The 26,730-nt window shown below is 41.3% G+C and overlaps 1 protein-coding gene across 1 annotated transcript in view; it reads right to left on the minus strand.

Moving 5' to 3' along the window:
- Window positions 1-1,740: 1,740 nt before the first annotated feature.
- nbeaa (neurobeachin a) overlaps window positions 1,741-26,730 on the minus strand; it is a 449,617-nt gene continuing 424,627 nt past the window's right edge. The window contains exons 52-58 of the mRNA XM_078403202.1: window positions 23,005-23,076; window positions 16,127-16,282; window positions 14,475-14,645; window positions 8,901-9,002; window positions 6,791-6,987; window positions 5,238-5,389; window positions 1,741-3,198 (exon numbers count right to left, since the gene is read on the minus strand). Of these exons, the coding sequence (XP_078259328.1) occupies window positions 3,108-3,198; window positions 5,238-5,389; window positions 6,791-6,987; window positions 8,901-9,002; window positions 14,475-14,645; window positions 16,127-16,282; window positions 23,005-23,076 (941 nt within the window). The 3' untranslated portion in view covers window positions 1,741-3,107. The remainder of the gene's footprint in view (window positions 3,199-5,237; window positions 5,390-6,790; window positions 6,988-8,900; window positions 9,003-14,474; window positions 14,646-16,126; window positions 16,283-23,004; window positions 23,077-26,730) is intronic.

Below are 26,730 nucleotides of genomic sequence, written 5' to 3' on the forward strand. Positions count from 1 at the left end.
CATTTGTAAATTGGCCTCAACTACAAACATACAGACACATCCATGCCTCAAATATTTATACATTTTTTATCACCCTGGCAATACTTGTCATTATGTAAGTGCTCAAAGGCATTCTGCTTTTTAGAGCTTAGTGTGTTCTGCTTGGTATGAAACAAAGTAAAATCAGGGGTATACGAACAAGGGGACCAGATGCAGAATTATATACAGGCAGATGTTTTTTATGGGTTTAACTTTGCAGGGAATGAAGAATTGGATACAGTCAGGGTGAGCTCTGGAAAGGATAAGACTGGAGATGGATGGTTCAGGTGTACGTACTGGAGATGTACGGCCCAAGTTTAGAGACAGGAGATGTATGGTCCGAGTATAAGGATTAGAGATGTGTGGTCTAGGTATAGACTGGAGATGTGTGGTCTAGATGTGGGGACTGGAGATGTGTGCTGCAGTTGTAGAGACGAGATGGTCTGGATTCGGGCAGAGATAGAGTGGGGTGATCAAGAATGCTTTTGGTTTATCGGCCTTCATCAAACTGGGTATTGAGTACAGATGTTTGGATGTTATGTTACAGTTGTACAAGACATGGGTGAGGCTGCATTTGGAGTATTGTGGTCAGTTTTGTTCTTCTTGCTAGAGGAAGGATATTGTTAAGCTGGAAACGGTGCAGACAAGAATTACGAGGATGTTGCCAGGACTTGAGAGTCTGAGCAAGAGGGAGAGGTTGGGCAGCCTAGCACTTATTCCTTGGAGTGCAAGTGGATGAGGGGTTATCTTATCAAGCTGTATAAAACCATGAGTGGAATAGATAGGATGAATGTAAAGAGTCTTTTACCCAGAGTAAGGGAATCAAGAACCACCGAAGAAGGGTCTCGACCCGAAATGTCACCCATTCCTTCTCTCCAGAGATGCTGGCTGCTCCGCTGAGTTACTCCAGCATTTTGTGTCTACCAGAGGACATATGTTTAAGGTGAGAAGAAAATGATTTAAAAGGAACCTGAGGAGCAACCTTTCAATGGAATGAACTGCCAGAGGAGGTAGTTGAGGCAGGTACTGTAACACTTAAAATACATTTTGACAGGTCCATGGATACGAATCGTTTAAAGGGATATGGGCCAAATGCGGGCAAATGAGACCATTATGGATGGTCGGCAAAGCCTATTTCCGTGCTGTACAACTCTTTGCCTCTGGTTCTGCCTGAGACCGCACTGAGGAGACGGATGGAACTGGTGACCAGGGCTCAGAGTGCCTCTCGCTCACACCCTTGACTCTCTCGACCCTTGAGAAACTTTTAAAATATTTGATAATTTTATATTGACTCAAGTGCCTTGTTTATTAGTGAAATTAATAATGATTTCAGTAAGATGTTACAAGTCAAAAAAACTGAAACAAAATTAGCAAGAACTCTGTTTGAATCTGGGATTTTACATTCTACTTTGGAAATAAAGAACAGGTGATTCCATTTATTAAAAATAATTTTTAAATTAAAAGAAAACATTTCATTTAACAAGTTTCACAAATGTTCCAACAGTCCCTTCGGCCCAACTTGCCATGCCGACCAAGATGCCTCGTCTGCACTAGTCCCACCTGCCCGCCTTTGGCCCATATCTCTCTAAACTTTTCCTATCCATGTACCTGTCCAAATCTCTTTTAAACGTTGTAACAGTACCTGCCTCAACTATCTCATCTGGCAGCTCGTTCCAGAAAAAACAGATAATTCTTGAGAAAAGAATGAACAAAATAAATCAGTAGTTTGCATATTTTATTTTCTTCAATTTTAATTTCCAATTGATACACATCTGGCATATCTTACATTGTTGCAATAAAACAGCGTTACAATAGCTCAAGGATTTCATATATCCAAAATATTTCACTGTGATTTCCAGATGAAATGAAATTGCTTTCCAGATGATAGCTCCCCTCCCCAAATTCTAGACTAAAAACTCATAATGTTGCTCACATGAGATGTACAACTTAATAGTCACGCAGTCAAACTTTCTCCATGGTTTTAATTGTTTAAATACAAACAACAAGTAAATAGATCAGTGCTAAAATTTACTATTACAGTGTGGATGACAAATCAATAATCACAGCAATAAATAATGATGTTTCTGGTGCAAAGTGCCAATACAAATAATCCAACTTTTCTTCTTAAATAAACCGTGTGGGTGTAAGTTCCCAGAAAACGACATTCCTGCTACATGCCTCTCAGCCCTACCAACATAGTATGTACATCTATGACTTCTGACAAAACAGACACCAATTATACAAAAAAATGAAACAAAATGAGGTGATTTTCAATCCCCGCATGTATTTAATTAGAGTTATACGCCAGAAGCATCTAATTTTACCTCTGGAAACAAATGCATGGTACATTTACTCTCATGACTTACTTGGGAAAGCAGAAAAAGTAGTGTGAAGCTAAAGAGGCAATGTTCATCTCATGAAGATGTGCGAACAGTGCCTAGAAACCAACCTGTGTTTGTAAATTGGATGTGCAGGACAGAATGGGTGATGCTGCACTGTAAAATTATACGCCAAGTTAGGCCCAATCAATGTCCAGTACATTCTACCAAGTACGGTGAGTTTTACCTTATGACTTGGATGCTGGCTCTATAACTTGTGTGCAATGCAACTGCAAACTGGATGAGAAACATCCACCTTGGGCATTTTATTTTTATCAAAGGTATTAATGTAATGCTATACTAGATAAAACGGAGAAGAAGGTCGCTATTTTTCTTTTTAAAAGGCCTTCGCTTAATGTGAAAGATATGAATAACAGAATACGCTCAGAAACTTGTCCCTGACATACTTTTCTCGATAGAATTAATTAGAAATATTAATTACGCAACATACCGCTAATTGTCCATCTTATGTCAATGATTAATAAATTAAGAAGTTTTTTTTCTTGATAAAGCTGGTGTTCAGTGATAGGAAGAAAACAAAATTATTGTGATTGCTTTCAGATGAACAGAATAGGATGCACAGCTATTGCTGGATGTAATGGAATGTGTAACAGTGGGCAGAACAGAGGGCACTACATTCCAATACCTGCACCTGACTCGTGGTCTCAGCTGGGACAGCAGACCACTCCTCACCCTATCCTTCACGTGTGCTCAGTATCTGTTCTGATGTTCGTAGTGCCATCGGTTGAAGTCTATGTTAAAAGCTACGATACTGCCCGAAGCCATGCCGGTTATCAATGTCCTGCAGCAAGAAACACAACAAGCATCATCCTCAAAATGAAGACACAAGGAGCTGAAGATGTTAGTTTACAAAAATAGACACAGTGCCTAACTAAAGTAACTCAGTGGGTCAGGCAGCATCTCAGGACGGAATAGACAGATGACATTTTGGGTTGGGACTCTTTCAGAATGGCACAGTTCCTAGGCAGCATAGTGGCGCAGCGGTAGAGTTGTTGCCTTACAGCGCCAGAGAACCAGGTGCGATCCTGGCTACAGTGCTGTCTGTACAGAGTTTGTACTTCTCCCCGTAACTGCGTTGTTCTCTCTGGGAGCTCCGGTTTCCTCCCACATTCCAAAGACATACAGCTTTGTAGGTTGATTAGCTTGATAAAATTGCCCCTAGTGTGGGTAGGGTAGTGTTAGTGTGCCGGGATCGCTGGTTGGCGTGGACTTGGTGGGCCAACGGGCCTGTTTCCACATTGTGTCTCTAAACTACACTAAACACAAAGTGCTGGAGTAACTCTGTGGGTCAGGCAGCATTTCTGGAAGGAATGACAGATGACATTTTGGGTCGGGACCCTTCTTCAGAACCCTGAATAAAGGTCCCGCCCAAAACGTCGTCTATCCATGTTCTCCAGAGATGCTGCCTGACTCACTTACTCCAGCACTTTGTGTATCCTCAAAATGAAACCTTTGTGTACCACTATGTATAATATATTCAGACTCAAGTACAGCTTCCCCTCTGTTGTCAGTCTTCTGAAGGTTTAAGTTTATTACTGTCACATGTATCGAGGACCAGTGAAAGCTTTGTTTCCGCATGCTGTCCAATCAGATCACATAATGCCATACATAAGTATAATCATGTCCAAATTAAGTACAATAGGTAGAGTAAAAGACAAGATATAGTGTGTAGAATATAGATCTCAGAATTGCAGCGCATCAGTTCTACAGACAAAGTCCAATATCCTCAATGGGGTCCTGGTGAATCGGACAATAGCTTAGTTTGTATGTTTGATGTATTCAAGAGTGTGTTAGATATAGCTCTTAGGGCTAACGGAATCAAGGGATGTGGGTAGAAAGCAGGAACAGGGTACTGATTTAGGATGATCAGCCATCATCATATTGAATGGTGGTGCTGGCCTGAAGGGCCGAATGGCCTACTCCTGCACTTATTTTCTATGTTTGTGGAAGGAACGATCAGAAGCCTAATAACAAAGGGGAAAAAGCTGTTCCTGAGTCTAGTTGCATTCAAGCTTCTGTACCTTCTGCCGGATGGGAGCAGGGAGTGACTAGGGTGGGACAAGTCTTTGATTATGTTGGCTGCTTTACAGAAGTCTTGTGGAGTTCACTAGCATCGGAAATGTTGATGGACGTTGCTTAAACAAACCGAGTTCTGCATGAGATTATTAGCTGCACAGTAATGACATGAGTCAACAGGAAAATATTCATTACATAAGGGGAGACCTTCAGGTAAAACTGCAGCATAGGAGCTTGAGACTGCCCTCTTCCTAGCCAATGTACAATCTCTGGTGATCAAGGTAGAAGACCTAAGAGCAAGATTGAGTCACAAGGAACTACAGATGCTGGTTTCGGGGCAGGACCCTTCTTTAGATTGATTGTAGTAGGGGAGAATAAGGTGGGGAGGCCAAGTGATAGGTAGAAAGGCACAAAGTGCTGCAGTAACTCAGCGAGTCAAGCAGCATCTCTGGAGGACACAGAAGTCTTTTTTGGGGTTATTTTGTTGGTATTTTTCTCTTTGTGCTTGTGTATGACTTGATTGTACTCATGTATGGTGTATTTGACTCATACATGTACTCATGTATTTGACTGGTTAGCATGCAAACAAAAGCTTTTCACTGTATCTTGGTGCACATGACAATAATAAACCAATACCAATAAATTGTTGTTATGCCTTCAGTTTTCTAGGGTGCCTGATATTGTTCGCAGTATTTGCAATGACCATTAAAGAGGTTTTATTTTGAGAATTATGAAATATAAATGAAAAATAGCAAAAAAGGGTAGAATTCTGATATGACGTGCCAAAGTAATGGTTGTCGTTACCTTTGATCGTGAGAGAGATCCATAGCTCTGACACCTGCATCACATCCTGGGTAAATATAGAGTTGTTTGAAGTCACAGGCTTGCCACACTTCCACCACACCATTATCACCCCCTGTTACCAGGTTCTGTCCATCGCTGCTGAGAAGTAAGGCCTGCAGAGAAAACAATGCAAGCAGTAAGGAACTAAAAATGATTTAGAGTCACCTAGTTTCACATTCCTCCTGATTATACCCCGTTGTCACCTTCCCCTTAGCTAACAATGAACCATTCTTCATTTCCTTGAGCATCGTCTGCTTTGATCTGTCATTTTCACACCTTACCATCTATATCTCTCGTCTCTCTCTCCCCTGACTCTCAGTTTGAAGAAATATCTCGACCCGAAATGTCACCCATTCCTTCTCTCCAGAGAAGGAATGGGTGACATTTCGGGTAACTCAGCCTGTCCCATTGAGTTACTCTAGCATTTTGTGTCAAAGTCATACAGCGTGGAAATAGGCCCTTTGGTCCAACTTGCTCACGCCAACCAACATGTCCCATTTAAACTAGTCCCACCTGCCTGTGTTTGGCTCATATCTCTATAAACCTATTCTATCCATGTACCCGTCCAAATGTTTCTTAAACGTTGTGATAGTACCTGCCTCAATTACCTCCTCTGGCAGCTTGTTCCATACACCCATCACCCTTCGTGTACAAAAGTTGCCCCTTAGGTCCCTATTAAATCCTTCCCCCTTCACCTTAAACCTGTCCTCTAGTTCTCGATTCCCCTACTCTGGGTAAAAAAGACTCTTTGCATTGGGCCTATCTATTCCTCTCATAATCTTGTATCTCGAAATGATTTCCCTCTTCCTCCTGCGTTCCAAGGAATAAAATCCTAGCCTGCTCAATCTCTCCCTAACTCTCCCTAATCTCTCTCATGATCTTGATTAATCATTTAATGGTTAAAGAGTACTGAAACTCTTCTGAAGGTAAGGCGACTTTGTCTGGCACTTAAAAGAGAGCGAAGATTGTGATATGTGACCACAGTAGTGTGGACAAAGCTTGACCTTGAGTGGACCTCATGTTTGTGATGCTGACCAGGTCTGAAATTGTGACAGAGAACACAGAACACAGAACAGTACAGCACAGGAACAGGCCCTTTGGCCCACAATGTCTGTGGCAGACATGACACCAAATTAAACTAATCTCCTCTGCCTGCATGTGATCCATATCCCTCCATTCCCTGTATATCTATGATCCTATCTAAAAACCTCTTAAACACCACTTTCGTATACAGTTACAAATACTTTGTCACCTGGGATGGTGAAGGGTGGGATTTCGGTCATGTCGTGCAAACTCAAGATGCTTCATTTTGTCTCTGACTTGAAATAATATTTGAATACTGAAAATTAAATAAACTAATAACAATTTAAAGAATTATGAACAAATGGACTTGGTGGGCCGAAGGGCATGTTTCCATGTTGTATTTCTAAACTAAACTAAAACACATGAGAGGAGAGGCACATGAAGAACCAAAAGATCTGTAAAACGATGGGATTGCTTCCAGTGAAACTTACTCTTGTTGAGTCATTGGTCTCCATCTGCCCTAACAACTTGCCGTTGATGCTAAAGTTACAGAACCTTCCTCGTTCATAGTAGATGATACAGTGGCCTTCGCTGGACACAGAGATGAGTCGCGGGTAGATACAGTTCTCGGGGCCCTCCAAGGCTCTGAGCAGGTCTCCTGTAATGGTGTGCACCAAGCATGGCCCTTCTGCAAAAGAACACAGGGCAAGTTCAGGACAATCTCCAACTCTTTGTAGGAATATATTGCTTCGAGTGCAGGAAGCTGAGGGGTGATTTTATAGAGGTGTATAAATACATAGACCATAGAACCGGCCCATCAGCCCACAATATCTGTGCCAAACATGATGCCAAGATCATAACCTCTCCATATCCATGTGCTTATCCAAGTCTTTTAAATGCCATTAACGTATCTGCCTCCACCACCACCCCTGGCAGTGCAGTCCAGGCACCCACAGTCCTCTGTGTAAAAAACTTGCTCCACACATCTCCTTTAAACTTTGTCCCTCTCACCTTAGAGCTTTGCCCTTTAATATTTGATCTTTCATCCTCGGAAAATGATTCTGACCGCCTACCCCACCCATGCCTCCCATAATTTAGATACTAAAATTATGAACAGAATAGATTGTGTGTAGGGTGAATGCATAGAGTCTTTTAACTAGGGTTGGGGAAATCATGAACCAGAGGACGTTGGTTTTAGGTGAGAGGGAAAGAGCTATAGGGAGAGGTTGGACAGGCTAGGATTTCATTCCTTGGAGTGCAGGAGGCTGAGGGATGATCTTATAGAGGTATATAAAATCACGAGAATACATGGGGTAAATTTACAGTCTTTTACCCAGAGTAGAGGAATCAGAACCAGAGGACACAGGTTTAAGGTACGAGGGGCAAGATTTAATAAGAACCTGAGAGCTAACTTTTTCACACAAAGGGTGGTTGGTATATGGATCTAATTGCCAGAGGAGGTAATTGAGGGAGGTATTATAACAACATTTAAAAGACATTTGGACAGCTACATGGATAGGAAAGGTTTAGACGGATATGTGCCAAATACAGGCAGGTGAGTTTAGTATAGAAGGGCATCTTGGTCAGCATGGGCAAATGGGCCTGTTTCCACACTGTAGGACTCAATGATCCTAAAGCAAAATGTTGGTGTAGGAAGCTTAAATGTCGTGACTAATAATTAGCAGTTTGACTAATAATTGAGCATGACTAATAATTGAGCATGACTAATAATTAGCTCTTCTCTGAGCCACACCTGGATTTGTACCCATGTCTCTCCTTCCACCTCTCCACATGTCCTTCCACCTTTATTCTTTCCTCTGGCTTTACAATTCGCATCTCTTCTATCCTTATCTCACACTATTTGTCTTTTGATCTCTGACCTTTGTCCAATCATCTGCCAATCAAACCTTGCCACTCACCTGTATCCACATCACTTGCAGCCTTTGTCCTCCCCCAACCTCTCCTCCAGCTCTCTCCAAGCCCCCACCCACCACAATCTGTCTGAAAATCAATCACCGACATAATCAAGTATGAGTCTCACCCTGGACACTCCCTTTTCTCCCCTCTCCCAACAGGCAAGAGGCACAGAAGTGTGAAAACACACCCCTCCAGATTCAGGGCCAGTTTCTTCCCAGCTGTTATCAGGCAACTGAACCACCTACCAACAATTAGAGAGCAGTCCTGAGCTATTATCTACCTCATTGGAGACCCTCGGACAATCTTTGATCGGACTTTACTAGACTTTATCTTGGAGTAAATGTTATTCACATTATTCCCTTTATCCTGTATTTGTACACTGTTGGTGGCTCGATTGTAATTATGTATTGTCTTTCTGCTGGCTGGTTAGCAAGCAACAAAAGCTTTTCATTGTATCTTGGTGCACGTGACAGTAAACTAAACTAGAAATGTCACTTCTCCCCGTTCTCCAGAGATGCTGCCTGACCCGTTGGGTTGTTCCAGCACCTTATGGCTTTTGAAGGGATAGTGAAGCTATTCATTTTACAGTTGAGCGGTCCCACGGAATTCAATTGTACTGAAGGGATGCAGGGATCATGCAGGTAACATACGGTGGTGGTATTTCTGCAAGGCATGCTTGCTCACCTCTGGCCCCACTGATGACAAGGCCCAGTTCGGCACACACAGATACAGACACCACCTCATGGTCATGTCCGGTCAACACCGCTCGCGGTGCAGGGTAATCACCTGAAAGATAAAAATCAAACACATGTTGATAATTACTTTTTCCTCTTATATTCCAAATTATTATCTGAAGGTAAATTGTACTGCTGAGATGTGAAATCTGGATAATTAGTGCCGATCTCTGGATTGTGGTCTGGTAACTTTATCATTGCAATACCAATGAACCCTATTGAGCAGAAAGTAGAAGCTTAAAATAGGAAAAGAAAAAAAAACAAAGCAACAATCTTTTAAACAAAAATGTAGTTAATCATAAAAAGAACCAGCAAATGCTTTATTTAAGTTAGTATCTTTCCCTTTACTCTACCTATTGTAAGTGAGATTGACTTGAATGTATTATAGTATAGTATTATCTGATCAGTTTGAATAACATGCAAAACAAAGCTTTTCACTATACTTCGATACTTCGATACATGTGAATAATAATAATCCTAATCCTAACCTGTGCAAAATCTATAAGTAGTTCACAGTTCAGCTTGATCTTAAATTATTATCTCTTCTTTGTGAATCCAATGTTCGAATTCTGGGGTATAATCACAATAAGTGACACATTTATAGTTTATCAAGGTGAAACTGTGATAGATCTGTCAGAGGTTAAAAGACAAATGCATTAATCTGATGCAGAATAATTCACCACAGAAAAAAAAGCTAATTTAAAAGTGATAAAAAATAATTTACACTCTCTAATTGAAGCTGCTGGTCGCTATGGCGAGGCTGCAAGGCTCCGACATGTTGTGTTGGAGCAGGAGCTGATGGAATCTTTTATTGTCAGGCAGGTGTGTTGCACTTGGCATAGAATCCTCCAGAGCATTTCTTTGCAATATATTACATTCAGCCTTTGACTGCTGTTCTCTTGAAGGGATCAATTCAATTCACACTTTGTCCCAAGAGCCAGAGGATCCATTGATTAGAGAGATTTCATCTGACATTTCTCATTAGACACCTCTGAGGAGCAGGCAAGCATGGGGTTTTGTTGTTGTTGTGGAGTGGGACGGTATGGGAGGGGGAGTGTGGAACTGTGGACAGGAAGGCTGTCATCTAGAATTAAGTTGCACATATTATTGTTTAGGTTTATTATCATCACGTGTTACAGTGAAAGACTTTGTTTTGCATGCAATCCAATCAAATCGGATAATATATATAAATATAATCAAGCCAAACTCAAATACAACAGATAGAGCAAAGGGGAAGATACAGAGTGCAGAATATAGTTCTCAACATTGTAGCGCATGATAGTTTTTTTGTCACAGATTCTTATGGTTTAGGTTCAGGTTTATTATTGTCATGTGTTAATTGCTGTTAGGTTTATTATTTTCAGAGGTACAGAGAAAAGCTTTGTTTTGTCTGTTATCCAAACTGATCAGATAATTCAGTTCCTTATGTGCCAAGTTCCAATTTTGTCCCAACTGCATCATCCTTTCAGTCACATATTTATCTGCTCTGCTTTCTTGCCCCGTTCCCTCACATACAGCACAAGGAGGCAATCTTTCGGAAGTTACCTTTGAAGTCCAGCTTCAATTAGAGCTGAAGCTGAACTGTGAATACTTGCAGACTTTGCAAAGATTCTTATGGTTAGGTTTAGGTTTACGCTTGTCACATGTACAGAGGTAGAGTTTTGTCTGCTATCCAAACAGATCAGATAATACTATACATGAGTACAACCAAGTCAAACTCATGTACATTAGGTGGAGTAAAGGGGAAGATACAGAGTGGAGAACAGTTCTCAGCATTGTGAAGCATCAGTTCCAGAGACAAAGTCCAATGTCTGCAATTGGGTAGAGGTGAATGGGACAGTACCCTAGCTTATGGAAGAACTGTTCAGAAACCTGATAACAGTGGGGAAGAAGCTGATCCTGAGTCTGGTAGTGCGTGTTTTAATATCTCTATATCTTCTGCCCGATGAGAGCGGGAAGAAAATGAAATGTCTGCAGTGGGACGTCTTTGTTGTAATATATAATTATTACTTGAAATTGGAGAATTCCAATTTCATATCATTGGATAGTAAGCTGGTGAGGGAAAAGTATGAATAAGACCTTCTTTTCATATTAACAACCCCATTGGTTATCTTGAGCGTAACATAAAATGCTGGAGGAACTCAGCGGGTCAGGCAGCATCTGTGGAGGGAAAGGACTAGTGATGTTTTGGATCTGGTCTCTTCCTCGGACTGATTGTCCTGACCCAAAACATCGTCTGTCCATTCTCTCCACAGATGCTGTCTGACCCGCTTAGTTACTTCAGCACTTTGTGTTTTGCTTAAGATTCTAGCACCTGCAGTTCCTTATGTCTCCATGATAAGGTGTCAATATGTTACTGTCTCAGGCCGGGACTATGCTTCAGACTGTTGGAGTAGGGGGAGAAAGCCTGGTGAGTGATAGGTGGATACAGGTGAGGGGGGTGGGAGTTGATTGGCAGATGGGTGGACAAAGAGATAAAGGCTAGAGGAGAAAAAGAGACAAAATGATGTCAGATAAGATGAGAGGAGTGGAATGTAAAGCTGGAGGGAAGGATATGGGTGGAAAGGAACGGGGTGGGGGGGGGGGAGGTGGTGGAATGGGAAATGTGGGGATAAAAGGGAACTGTGTCCCACTGGTTATCTACCAGGTTGTGAAGCTAACACACATCCCTTTGAGTAAACCACAAACACTTTCGGGCTGTTATTGCCATGGGATCTGATACATTTTCAAAGGGAAACTGCTATGATTTAAAAGTGAGGATATTAAACTGAAAATGTCACACTGCTGAATAAATATACAGGCACTAATTAAGTAAACAGGTTAGGCTCTACAGTATTGCATTACAACGCTCAACTCTGCCAACAGACATCAGCTTGTGTGATAACTCCATTGGAATGCTCAAAGTTTCAATGTAGCTCTAAATATGAGATTATTAGGAATAATTTTGTTTTATAAATAAAACCCATCAAATAGCTTCATCTACTTGCCTGTGTTAACATTTAGATGGAATGATTAAGCCTGCTATCAACTTTTCCAACATTTTGCCTTGCTTGGAAGTTGCTGGAAGCTTTTAGTTTTAATTTTATAGATACAGCATGGAAACAGGCTCTTCGGCCCAGCGAGTCCACACTGACCATCAGTCTGAAGAAGGGTCTCGACCCAAAACGTCACCCATTCTTTCTCCAGGGATGCTGCCTGCCCCGCTGAGTTGCTCCAGCATTTTGTGTCTCCCGACCATCAATCATATTAGTTCTATGTTATCTCACTTTCTCACCCACTCCCTACACACTAGGGGCAATTTACAGAATTAATTTACAAACCCACACGTCTTTGTGACGTGGGACGAAACCGGAGCACCCAGAGGAAACCACTCGGTCACAGGGAGAATGTGTAAACTCCACACAGACAGCACCCGAGGTCTGGATTGAATCGGGGTCTCTGGCACTGCGAGCCAGCAGCTCTACCAGCTGCGGTACTTGATTGTTTAAAGTATATATTTATCATTTTGTTTGAAATAATCAGTTATCTAGTTGCACATTTTGAAAAAAATACTTTTTGTTCATTAATAATATCTAATTATGTATAAATAAACCATAAAAATCATAGTGAGCAGTTCTCCTTTTGAGGACATTTTTTTCTAAATATTATAAAGAGAGACAATTTTGTACAATGAAATATCTCTAATAAATCACTAATATTTTGTAAAATGTTAGGCAATCCAGTTAACCTTCAATAAATTGTTAACTAGGTAAAGCAATACAAAACAAATCTTTCCCCTTTATGTTTAGGTTGTATTTTAGGTTGTATTTTATGGGCATACGATGCATTAAATAAAATGTATTACTCCCATTATCCCAATTATGATCTTCACCAAACCTAATTTCACAGATTGAAAAAAGTACAAATCTTAATTACAGCTCCAACGCTACTGAAAACACATTACTTCAGTTCTACCGACTGAAACAGCTAATTAATAATAATTTACACTTCCTACAGTGCGGAAACAGGGCCTTCGGCCAATTTGCCCTTGCCGAACAAGATACCCCATCTACACTCGTTCCACCTGCCTGCCTTTGGCCCATATCCCTCTAAAGCAGGGGTCGGCAACCTTTTTTTGTAAAGGGTCAGATATTAAATAATTTAGGCTTTGCGGGCCAGAGACAAAATCGAAGATATTACGTAGGTACTTACATAACAAGGAAATCAAACACAATTTTATTAACTCACCATTGGTAAACGGTTTTCCTTGCTCAGCTAACAAATGAGCCACTTGGAAACTTACTTTGGTTGCAACCTCATTTTCATTTGCTATTTTTTTGAAAAAATTCTGCTGTGATGAGATATTACGTTTTAAATGTTCTAATTTTTCTGACCGTAGCTTTCCTGAGAGTCGGGAACATTGTGATGAGTGCTTAGTCTAGTAATGTCGATGTATATTGTATTCTTTTAGCACAGCTATAGTGTTACTGCAAAATAAACGCAATGCTTTGTCATCGTTTCATATCGTTTTAACATCTTCTTTTGATTTTTTTAACCTTTTAAAACTGCAAAAATACTTCTTAACTCATGGACCGTACAAACACAGGCGGTGGGCCGGATTTGGCCCGCGGGCCGTAGCTTGCCGATCCCTGCTCTAAAGCTTTCCTATCCATGTTCCTGTCCAAGTGTCTTTTAAACATTGCTATAGCTCCTGCCTCAACTACCTCCTCTGGCACTTAGTTTAATATACCTACCACCCTCTAAGTGAAAATGTTGCCGCTCAGTTTCCTATTAAATCTTTGCCCTCTCACCTTAAATCTATAAGGTTTAGTTTTTTAGAGTAGAGTTTAGAGAGAGATACAGTGTGGAAACAGGCCCTTCAGCACACTGAGTCCGCACCGACTAGCGATCACCCCGTACATTAGCACTATCCTACACATTAGAGATTATTTACAATTTTAACAAAGCCAATTAATCTACAAACCTGCACGTCTTTGGAGTGTGGGAGGAAATGGGAGCACCTGGAGAAAACCCATGCAGTCACAGGGAGAATGTACAGGCAGCACCCTTAGTCAGGATCAAACCTGGGTCTCCGGCACTATAAAGCAGTAACTCTACTGCTGCACCACTGTGCTGCCCCAAATTTTGCTTCTGTGAGGTTTGGCCTAAACACTGGTCATTCTGCTGGACTCCACAAAGCAAGGCACAGAGGCTCAATGGTAGAGTTGCTGCCTTACAGCACCAGAGACTTAGGTTTCATCCTGACAATGGATGCTGTCTGTTTGGAGTTTGCACGTTCTCCCTGTGACCTCATTGGTCTTCCCCGAGTTCCTCCCACACTCCAAAGACGTACAGGTTTGTAGGTTAATTGGCTTCGGTAAAACGAATTGTAAATTGTGCCTAGTGCGTAGGATAGTGCTAGTGTATGGGGTGATCGTCGGTTAGCGCGGACTCCATGAGCCAAAGGGCCTGTTTCCGCGGTATATCTCTAAACTAAACTAAACAAAGCCACCAGGTGATACCACTACTACCAAAGGCTACTTACTATTGTTGGGATTGTCTCCAATGATGTGATGTCGGCCACTCCAATACCAGAGCAGGAGCGTGGCGTCACGGGAGCCCGATACAATATAACAATCACCACCAATGTATGATTCTGATCTGGCCAAACACGTGACCACATCCCAGTGTCCAAACACAATCTGTGTTAATTTTCCTAAAAATAAATCAAACCAAGTTTTATTGAAACTGTTGCAAACGAACACATATAATTTGTTAATTCATCACAGATTTTGTACTAAACAATTTTTAATGTATATTGCAATGTTTTGATATTCCCCTGGAGAAAGATTGATACCTACTGTTCAGTGAAACCAGGAGTGCTGGACAGATACGATAGTGGCGTTTAAGGGGCTTTTGGATAAGCACATGTTTGTGGAGGGATGTGGATCGTGTACAGGCAGATAAGATCAGTTTAACTTGGTATCATGTTCAGCACAGACATTATTCCTGTGCGGTACTGTTCCATGTTCCATGAGCAAATCACATTCCAGGATGGTGAGTTTGATCAGGTAGGGACTGGGCTATTAAATTTCAACAAAACACAAAGTAACTCAGCAGGGAGCAACTGTGGAGGGAATAGATGGATGATATTTTGGGTCAGGGCCCTTCTTTTGAACTCTGAAGTCTGAGTCTGACGAATGGTCCCGACCCAAAATGTCACCTATCCATTCCCTCCACAGATGCTGCCTGGCCCCCTGAGGTTCTCCAACACTTTGTGTTTAGCTCAAGATTTCAGCATCTGCAGTTCTTTGCGTCTCCATTATTTTTTTCGATGATTCTCAATACCGCAAATAATTAATTTGTTTTCCCTTCAGGTCTTTTGATTTATTCACTTTTGTGATGTTTTTAAAACATCCTGCCTTTTGTGGTGCTTTAAAACTATATAGATTAAACCTAGCTTTAAATATAGTTAAATTGAGAGTATCATATTGATAGTTAAATTGGTAGTATCAATGTCTAAATTTTAGAGAGTGAGAGTAGACACAAGGAACTACAGATGTTGGAATCTTGTACAGATCACAAAGTGCAGGAGTAACTCAGCGGGTCAGGCAGCATCTCTGGAGGACATGGATAGTGGATAGTGACGTTTTGGGTTGGGATCTTTCTTTGGACCCCTTCTAAATTTCAGATTCGAATGACAGGCCTGGCAATGAGCAATAATGTCAGACATGTTTTATATTCAATCTTGACACGTAACCATCACTTGACAGGTAACTGTCTCGTACCTGTCTCTATTTATTACCTGTTCCTAATAATCCTTGAAAAGGTTTGTTACAGGCTGTCTCCACAAAGTGGTGTAGGGATTTTATAGTGATCTTTGATGCATTTTTGAGGCCAAATAAGAGAGCACCACGTGTCAATTTGGACTAGAATACCTTTTCAGCAGAAAAATACTGTGGTATTTTGTCAAAAAACTACCAGACTTTTAAAAAATGTAGCTAATAGTAATGTATCTTGAGTGAAAGATGCACAATGTAAGGGATAAAAATGAAGAGGTAATTAAATGTACACAATGAATAGATACATGGCTCAAATGCTGCATTTCAAGCACCACATTGTTTTTAATATTTCCGCTTGCTCTAAGTTTCAAAATGTAAGTTTAGCAGAGGATTTCAGTGGTGACTTGGCATGTACCTGTTTCAGTTGAGTACACACGAAAACTTTTGTCCCAGAATCCACAGACAAGGATGTAGCGATTATCTGCTGTCACAACAAAGCAGTGAGCATTAATCTGGATGCTCTGATCCACAAGGTCCGTTATCTGCCTCTTGTTCACACTGGCGTTATTGGCTGCAAGGAGACAAAGGAAAACATCTACAAATTCCTGACAGGCTCAAAGAAACAATGCTCTCAGATCAGATGTTTCATGGCAGGCCTATGATTTACACCTCTCTTACTAACTCCTTAACCTGAACCATGGAGTTATAAATAGGAATTTAAAGGATGGCAAAAAATTGATTTTTAATCATTTTATATATTAAAAACAAATATATACAATAATATACCAAATGTATTAAATATATGTTATTATAAAATAATAAAATAAAAAATATGAACATTAAAATAAAATTATATTAAATATATTTTATAAAATAAAAATATGATAGATTCAATTAATTAAAAACCAATAATCTGTAATTAAAATCCCATTACATATATATGGATTTTTAAAATGAAACATACAAATATCAATAGAATACAACACAAAAACAGGCCTTTCAGCCTTCTGAACAGCCCTTCCATAAGCTAGGGTACTGTCCAATTCACCTCTGCCCCATTGCAGTTCTATAGAACTGGTGCGCTGCAATGCTGAGAACTACATTCTGCACTCTTCCCCATTGCTCTACCTATTGTACTTGAGTTTGTCTTGATTGTATTTGTTTATAGAATTATCTGATCTGTATGGATAGCATGCAAAACAAAGCTTTTCACTGTACCTCGGTTCACGTGACAATAACAAACCTAAACCTAAAAGATATTTGCTCCTCCCAGTAAATGAAATGCTCTCTATCAGATGACCTCTGTTTTGTATCCCACTGAGGTTTTCCTGATGCTCTTCAAAGAGATTTTATAACCTGCAAACTGAGACACTCAAAGAAGAGAAAACAATTTGACACACAAGGCCATACTACTGAGTGCTTTTCTGATGAAAAATAAAGATAGAATAGTATCCCGTATCTACAAGACAGTTTGATTTAGTAACCTCCCTGCAGAACAATCATTCTGGAAGTCAATGTTAATATGTCTTCTCTTGAGAAGAGCCTTGGGAGGGACAAATACAAAGTTAGAACCCAGTTCCCATATGTCTTTTTTTAATTGAAAGATACAGCATGGTAACAGGCCCTTTGGGCCACCGAGTATACGCCGACCATCGATCACCTGTTCACACTAGTTTTATGTTATCCCACTTTCTCATCCACTCCCTACACAACAGGGGCAATTTGCAGAGGGCCAATTAGCCTACAAACCCACACGTGTTTGGGGTGTGGGAGGAAACTGGAGCACCCGGAGGAAACCCACGCGGTCACAGGGAGAACGTGCAAACTTCACACAGAAGTTTGAACCTGGGTCTCCGGTGAGGTGAGGCAGCAGCTCTAAGCTTGCCACTGTGATGTCAACACAGCTGAATAACAGGAAATGTTAGAAAACGCACCGACTAGGCTGGGTATAATCAAAGATATAGGATCCTAGTTAATGAGTTTTTCGATTTAACTTTCATTTTCCTATCTGCTATAATCAGAATAAAAGAATCTTATGATGTTGAAAAAGAGGGTTTTGTTTGCGCACTATCCAATCAATTCAGATCATACTCTGCACAGGAGCAACATTCCTTATGGTTACTTTGTCCCTTTCACCTCAAAGCTGCACCCTCCAGTCTTTGACATTTCCACCCTGGGAAAAAGGTTCTGACCATCTATCCTATCCATGCCTCTCATCATTTTATGATAACTGTCAAATCTGTAGGGAAACGTTCGTCTTTATCTTTGTTCTCTCCGTTCCAGATTTGGAGCACCCGCCCAGGATAAATCCACGGCCTCTGCAGGAGCCATAATAGAGGTGGAGGAGGCAGACAGGGGTGAACGCAGTGCCCTTGCACCTGACATCAGGCTAATAGAGCCACTGTCTCACAGCACCGGAGACCCGGTTCGATCATGACCTCAGGTGCTGTCTGTGTAAAGTTTGCACGCTCTCCTTGTGACTGTGTGGGTTTCCTCCGGGTGCTCTGGTTTCCTCCCACATCCCAAAGACATGCGGGTTTGTAGGATACTTGGCCTTTGTAAATTCCCCCTAGTATGTAGGGAGTGGATGTAAAAATGGGATAACATAGAACTAGTGTGAACGGGTGATTGATGGTTGGCGTGGACTCAGTGGGCCAAAGGGTCTGTTTCCATGTCATATCTCTAAACTAAAGGGGTGGTACAGTGGCGCAGCGGTGGAGTTCTGCCTTACAGTGCCAGAGACCACGGTTTGATCCTTACTACGGGTGCTGTCTGTCCGGAGTTTGTATGTTCTCCCTGTGACCGTGTGGGTTTTCTCTGGGTGCTCCAGTTTCCTCCCACACTCCAAAGATGTACAGGTTTGTATGTTAATTGGCTTCAGTACATTGTAAATTGTCCCTCGTATGTAGGATAGTGTGTGTGTACGGGGTGATCACTGGTTGCTGCGGACTCAGTGGGCCAAAGGGCCTATTTCCTCTCTATCTCGAAAGTCTAAAGTTTTATAATTTTTCATAATCATCTAATATTTATGTTACTCCACCAGAAAGAATGCAGAGAAGCCGAAGGGCCTCTTTCAGTGCTGTATCGCTAAAATCTAAAGACAGCAGTCACCCACAATCTTGGTGCCTGAGTGTGATGTGAGGGAGCACCGTTGCGGCTCAGCTTGCTGTCATACTGTGTGCACACTGGTGTTCTGGAAGAGCAGCAAGTTGCCACTGGGGAACCAATGCTGGCATCCAGCAGCAGACACCCACACTGCATGCACAGAGAGCTGACAACCAGGAGCTCATGCAGGGGCAGGGGCAGACAGCTGTCATAATCACCTCCACTAGTACAGCTGCATGATCTGGGTTTTAGTTAACAATCAGCTAAGTCATCGAGAAACACTGACAGTCCGCGACCCCTGCAATCCTGGCATCATCTGCAAACTTACTAACCAACCCGTCTATGTTTACTTCCAAATCGTTTATATGTTTCACAGACAACAGAGGTACCAGCACAGATCCCTGCAGAACTCTACTGGCCAGAATTACAGAGCGTGGAAAATCAGGCCCTTCAGCCCAACTTGCCCACGCCAATCAACATGTCCCATATGCACTATTCCACTTGTCTCCGTTTGGCCCATATCCCTCCGAACCTATCCTATCCATGTACCTGCCCATAAGTTTTTTTAACATTGTGATAGTAGCTGCCTCAACATTCTCCTCTGGCAGCTTGTTCCATATACCCACCACCCTTTATGTAAAAAGTTGCCCCTCAGATTCCTATTAAATCTTCCCCCTCTCACATGAAACCTACCTGTATGTCCTCTGCTTCTCGATTCCCCTACTCTGGGTAAAAGACTACATTCACCCCATCTATTGCTTTCATGATCGTGTGCACCTCTATAAGAGCACCCTTCATCCTCCTGCACTCACAGACTTCCAGCCTGAGTATTGTCCTTCCACCACGACCCTCTGTCTTCTATCGGTAAGGCAGTTCTGAATCCATATGACCAGGTCACTATTAATCACATGCACTTTAATCTTCTCTATTAGCCTACCATGCAAATGCAGTTTGCAGATGACAGAGATTGCTGGGGTTGTGGCTGTGAGGAAGGTTGCCAAAGTACACAGCAGGATATCAATCAGCTACAAAAAATAGGTGGAGAAATGGCAGATGCAGTTTAATCCGAGCAAGTGTGAGGTGTTGCACTTTGGGAGGTCAAATGTAGGGGGGGAAATATACAATTAATGGCGACACCCTCTGAACAGCATTGATGTATACAGGGATCTTGGGATCCACGTTCCAAGCTCCCTGAATGTGGCAACACAAGTACAGTAGATAAAATGGTAAAGAAGGCTTATGGTATACTTGCTTTCATTGGTCGGGACACTGAGTGTTAGTCATGATGCAGCTTTATAGGACTTTGGTTAGGCTGCATTTGGAGTACTGCGTGCAGTTCTGGTCACCACATTAAAGTAAGGATGTGGAAGTTTTGGAAAGGGTGCAGAGGAGGTTTACCAAAATGCTGAAGCTAGACATAAAGTGCTGCAGTAACTCAGCAGATCAGGCAGCATCTCTGGAGAAAATAAGATGTTACCCTTCTTCAGACTGAACCAAAATGCTACCTAGATTAGAAGGCATTAGCTACAAGGAAAGGTTGGGCAATCTTGGATTATTTTCTCTGGAACGCCCGAGTTTGAGGGGAGACCTCATAGAAATACATAAAATTGTGAGAGGCATAGATAGGGTGGACATTCAGAATCCTTTTCCCAGGATGGAAACATCAAATACTAGATGGCATACCTTTAAGGTGAGAGGGGCAAAATTTAGTGCAAGGTCAGATTTTTTACCCAGAGAGTGGTGGGGTGCTGGAATATGCTGCCAGGGGTGGTGGCGAAGACAGATACGATAGTGGCGTTTAAGAGACTTTTGGATAGACAGGTAGATATGTTTGGAATGGAGGGATATGGATTTAAGTGCTGGCAGATAAGTGATGGTCTTGGCATTATGGACAGGTAAATGGATAGGAACAGTTTAAAGGCATATGAGCCAAACACGGGCAAAGGGGACAATCTGAGATAGGACATCTTGGTCAGCATGGACAAGTTGAGTTGAAGGACCTGTCCAGGGCTGTATGACTCCAACTTTCTGGGACCTGCATCACATTTGGTACTGGCACATTGTCATCAATGTTGAGAGGAAGCAGAGAGTCGGAGGATTTTCAAACCAGACCTGAGTGCCCAGCAAATTCACTCCAATTCCCCTGTAGCATCTCATCCAAAACCATGCTTAGTCTGTCAACTTAGCTCTGAGCACATCAAGCAGTTTGTTTATGGTCCAGAAAATCACCATACATGGGGCAAAGGAAACAGGAATGTCTCTGCGCTCAGAATGGTAGGAATGCAAGACCTGAGGCTGGTTTGGCTGGTGATGGTGTGCATAGATAAGGATGAACAAGTACAGAGATGGATTTGATGAGCATGAGAAGTTTAAATTACATAATCAAAGATTATAATAACAAGTATTTTCCACTGAATAGTCAAGAATATCAGTGATGTGTAACAGTGTGCTTAACTTGCAATTTTTTTAAATCACTCAACAGTCCTGTCCTACATTGATCACACTTCTGTGGCTATTACTGTTATGAGATTTATGCTGTTTAAAATCTATACAAATTATCGTGCCAGAATGTCACAGCACTGAAGGAGGCTATTCGGACCATCACATAGTGTAAGAAAATAACTGCAGATGCTGGTACAAATCGAAGGTATTTGTTCACAAAATGCTGGAGTAACTCAGCAGGTCAGGCAGCATCTCAGGAGAGAAGGAATGGGTGACGTTTCGGGTCAAGACCCTTCTTCAGACTGATGTCTGAACCATCTTCGGACCATCACATACATGCCTACCACTGGTACCTATTTACATTAGTCCTACTTAGCAGAACTTCATCTGTAGTTTTATATCCCCTACCGACTCCACATCTAGAAACTTGCTCAATGTTGTGAAAACACTTAGACCGTGAATTCCAGATTCCAGCCATCCTCTGGGTGCAGAAAATTCCTCCTTAGATCCTTTAGATTTATGTTCATCACTGCAACGTGCACCGAGGTACAGTGAAAAGCTTTGTTTTGCATGCTAACCAAACAGATCAGATAATACCATACAATATATAATCAAGTGAAACTCAAGCACAACAGATAGAGCAAAGGATAAGATACAGAGTTAAAGATATCGTTCTCAGCATTATTACACACTATAGCCTCTACATTGTGATCGTCTCGCAAACTCTCACCCCTCAATCTGTATAGTTTTGGAAATCGCTCCAATGGCGACACTTTTTTACTATTTGTTATATCTCGGCCAGTAATAATTTTGTTTACCTCTATTGAGTAAGAGTACAAGATCATGAGGGGCATGGATAAAGTGAATGCCTACAGTCTTTTTCCCAGAGTGGAGGATTCTAAAACTAGAGGGTGTAGGCTTAAGGTGAGAGGGAAAAGATTTATGAGGAAGGATATTCTTGCTATTGAGGGCGTGCAGATATGAATGTGATGTTTAAGAGGCACGTGGATGTGCTGGGAATGGAGGGATATGGATCATGTACAGGCAGATGACATGACTGCCTGTACTGCGAAAATACTTATGCTGATTTTAGCACAAAAAAAAAAATCAACTTTATTTGCTTTTAGATAGGGTAGATGGTCAGAACATTTTTCCCAGGAAGCTCTGGAGAGGGTGCTGAAGAGGTTTATCCAGATGCTGCCTGGATTAGAAGGTATTAGCTACAAGGTGAGGTTCGACAAACTTGGATTGTTTTCTCAGGAACATTAGAGGTTGAGGGGAGATCTGATAGAAGTATATAAAATTATGGGAGGAATAGATATGGTAGACAGTCAGAACCTTTATCCCAGCGGAGAAATATCAATGACTAGAGAGCATATCTTAAGGTGAGAGGGACAAAGTTTTAAGGAATTGTGCAGGGCAAGTTTTAAACACAGAGGGTGGTGAGTGCCTTGAACATGCTGCCAGGCATGGTGGTGGAGGCAGATAGGATTTTGGCATTTAAGACAATTTGGGGTAGGCAAATGGATATACAGGGAATGGAGGGATATGGATTACGTGCAGATAGATAAGAGTTGGCAACATGTTCAACGCAGACATTGTGGGGCAAAGAGCCTGTCCCTGTGCTTTATTATTCTATGTTCTATTTCATTATTAAATGTTGCGGGTCTTTTTTTTCAATTATTGCCCTTGGCATAATACAGTAAAGAAGACATCTCATTCTTAAATTAGCTACAATGGATTTACCAATCAATGGATCCATTTCAATTGGCAAATGATGGGCCTGTTCCAGAGAGTATCCCGGAGCGCCCCGTAATCCTGTGGAGAAATCACACAAAGCAGTGTCTTACAAATGGCTGAACTAATTTCATTAAGTTATTAAGTGTTTCAGTTGCATTGGTAATTATAAAACCGTCTCAGTTGCATTAGTAATATTATTAAAGGTAGATCATTGGCCTGAAAACTATAATGTCCAGGTAAAGGAGCAGCTTCTTTCCTGCAACCATCAGCCTATTAAACATTACAACCTCCAAATAGGCTCTGAACTGTAAGGCCTTGGGGTATTTATTTTGTACTATTATTGTTTATTTATTTGCCTGTTATAATGATTAATTATATATATAATTATACATATATTTTATAATTTTATATATATACTTTTATATATCCTCTATAAGATCACCCCAACATCCTCCTGCACTCCAAGGAATAGTGTCCTAGCCTGCTCAACTGCTGCCTGTAGCTCAGGCACTTGAGCCCTGGCAACATCCTTGTAAATCTTCTCTGGACCCTTTTGAACCAGAACTGAACGTAATACTCTAAATGTGGCCTCACTAACGTCTTACAAAACTACAACATGACTTCTATATCCACCATCTCTGGGGAACATGGGTTGGTGACATATCGGGGCAGGACTCTTCTTCAGATTGATTGTAGTAGGGGAGAGAGAGGTGGGGTGGGCAAGCAATAGGCAGAAAAGCACAAAGTGTGGAGTGACTCAGCGGGTCAGGCAGCATCTCTGGAGAACATGGATAGTCGATGTTTCAGGTTGGGACCCTTCTTCAGACTGATCATTGTGGTGGATACAGAAAAAGGAAGTTTTGATTGGCAGATGGTTGGGCAAAGATCAGAGATGAAAAGCCAAAAGGTAGTGAGATAAGGAGATAAAGGAGGCCTGAAATGTGAAGCCAGAGGAAGGAATTTTGGTGGAAGGGGAGGAGAAAGGGAGAAATTAGTGCACATCCAGGTGGGGCCGGGAAGAGAGGGAGAGAAGAGGGAGGGGGCAGGGTTGTGGGGCAGATGTTTGAAGAAATTGGAGAAATCAATATTCACACCATTGCGTTGTATGTTATCCAAACGGAATATGAGGTGCTGTTCTTCCAGTGTATGTGTGGCCTCACTGGCAATGGAAGAGGCCCAGGACAGTAAGATCAGTGTAGGAATGGGAATGGGAATGAGAGTTAAAATGGTTAGCAACTGGGAGATCCAGCAGGACTTAACGAACTGAGTGTAAATGTTCGACAAAGCAGTTGCCGAGTCTATGCTTAGTCTCATTGCTGTAAAAGAGACCACATCGGGAGCACTGAGTGCAGTAGATGAGGTTAGAGGAGGTGATTTGTTTATTTGACTGTCTGCTTATTTGTTTATTTGACTGTCTGCATAACCTGGAAGTGATTCTGCACAAAGACAAAACAACTTTTTTTTTAATGTAGCAAGACACTAACTGGGAATTTTTCAGAACACGCGGGAGATGCTTATCTCCAACACCTGGTGGTAATCTGACAGTCATATCAAATGTCCTTTATTAAACTCATCTGCTTTTCCATTCACTGGAATCAATAGAATGACAATCTGACTCCCAGGATGCTTTCCAGGCTGTGAAAACCAGTTTAATCTTTAGACTAAAGTCTCTTGGTTTCATCTCAGTTTAATCTCCTGGTCCCCCACCCTTATTTACACAATCGGGCCACTGGAATAACTGTAGCACTGAACTATGTTTCATTTGTTCCTGCATCAGTGAGCAGAATATTGAGCCAGAATATTGTGTCTCGTCAACATCCAATTATATATGTGGTGAGGGCATTAGTTGAAGATTGGATTAATTTTGGTTCTATTATGCAATTGTGTATAATTAGTTCAGTTTAGTTTAGAGATACTGCATGAAAACAGGCCCTTCGGCCCACTGAGTCCACGCCAACCAATGATCACCGACTAATCTTAAAAGAGCAAATCAGTCATCCAGGAACAACTGTGGAGAAGCTCTGTGCAATCTCCAGAAAGAGGGCATATAAGCAATGCAGGAAAAAAAGGCACAGAAACTAGTTGTTTGTAAATTTGACAAGTTTACTAGCCTCCAAGCAATTAGTTGACGTCATCAAAATACTCTACTTTTAGACAATAGACAATAGGTGCAGGAGGAGGCCAATCGGCCCTTCGAGCCTTCTATCCCCTACTGATGAAAATAGCAATAGGAATGACTAAAGCAAAGAAAGCCATGCGAAACCAGTTGCACCTTTACATTTAAAGCCAATTTATTACTCATAGTTATTCTGAAATACCAATAGGTTTCACACATGTAATTCATAATTCACTGTCCATCACCCTTTCTCCTTGAAATAGTGCAGTATATTAAAAATGTGACACTCTTGGATCCTTGATAAATATACATTTTCCTTGTAGCATTATTAATATAATCCTTATTAAATGTTTCTACATTTCAAATGGCTTTGAAATTTAGTCTTAAAAAAAGGTTAAGGATATTAAAAAATGTTGTAGAACCACAGGCAAATTTCAGAAGTAGGAGAAAATGTCTAGCGTTAATGAAGTCACATACCAGCTGTCATTTACAGTCGATATGAATGTTTTAAGTTTACATACTCTGCATGTTGCTGCCTGAAAAGACCTTAATGATCGATATCCAGTTAAGTTGAAAAATATGTTGTGGAGTTTACAGTAGCAAAAAAGAACCATATATTTTTATCTTGAACTGTTGAAATAATGTAAATCGTGTTTTAAATAACTAAACACCCAGTTGGGAAGTTACTCTTTGCAGTACCTATTAATAACAATTCTACCTTCCCGTGCATTGTTATAACTGTGGAGATATTTATGTGAAAGTTCGGTAGGATATTGTGTCTACCTTTAAAGCAGTTTTAATGACATATTAAACATTAAAATGATTATCAGAGAAATTTGTAACAATTTAAATATAAAAACAAGCCTTCCGCAAAATTATACAGATGAAGGACTGAACATAACATATATTTTGTAATTGGCAATCCGAAAATGGTAAATTAATGATATTGAAAAAGTGTGTTGCAGCGAGTATGAACTGATGTAGTGTAATACTCCGATAGTCGAATCATGCATGCGTTTCACTGCTGATTTAATTCCTCAGTCATAGAGTCATATAGCACGGAAACAGGCCCTTGCCTATCTAGTCCATAGCGCTATATAAATAAATAAATAAATGTATTATGCTAGTCCCATTTACCCATGTTTTGCCTATATCCCTCTAAACCTTTCCTATCCGCGAACCTGCCCAAATGTCATTTAAAAGTTTTTATAGCACCTGCCTGAACTACTTCCTTTTAGTTTAGTTTAGTTTAGTTTAGGGATACAGCGCGGAAACAGGCCCTTTGGCCCACCGGGTCCGCGGCAACCAGCGATCCCAGCATATTAACACTCTCCGACACACACTAGGGACAATTTTCACATTTACCAAGCCAATTTACCTACATACCTGTACGTCTTTGGAGTGTGGGAGGAAACCGAAGATCTCCGAGAAAACCTGCGCAGGTCACGGGGAGAACGTACAAACTCCGTACAGACAGCCGGGTCTCCGGCGCTGCAAGGTAGCAACTCTACTGCTGCACTACCATGCCGCCCTGGCTCCTCTGGCAGCTCATTCCATGTACCCACCACCCTCTGTGTGAAAATGTTGCCCATCAGGTTCCTAGTAAATCTTTCCCC

The sequence above is a fragment of the Rhinoraja longicauda genome, chromosome 7 (genome assembly GCF_053455715.1).
Source record: "Rhinoraja longicauda isolate Sanriku21f chromosome 7, sRhiLon1.1, whole genome shotgun sequence".
NCBI lineage: Eukaryota > Metazoa > Chordata > Chondrichthyes > Rajiformes > Arhynchobatidae > Rhinoraja > Rhinoraja longicauda.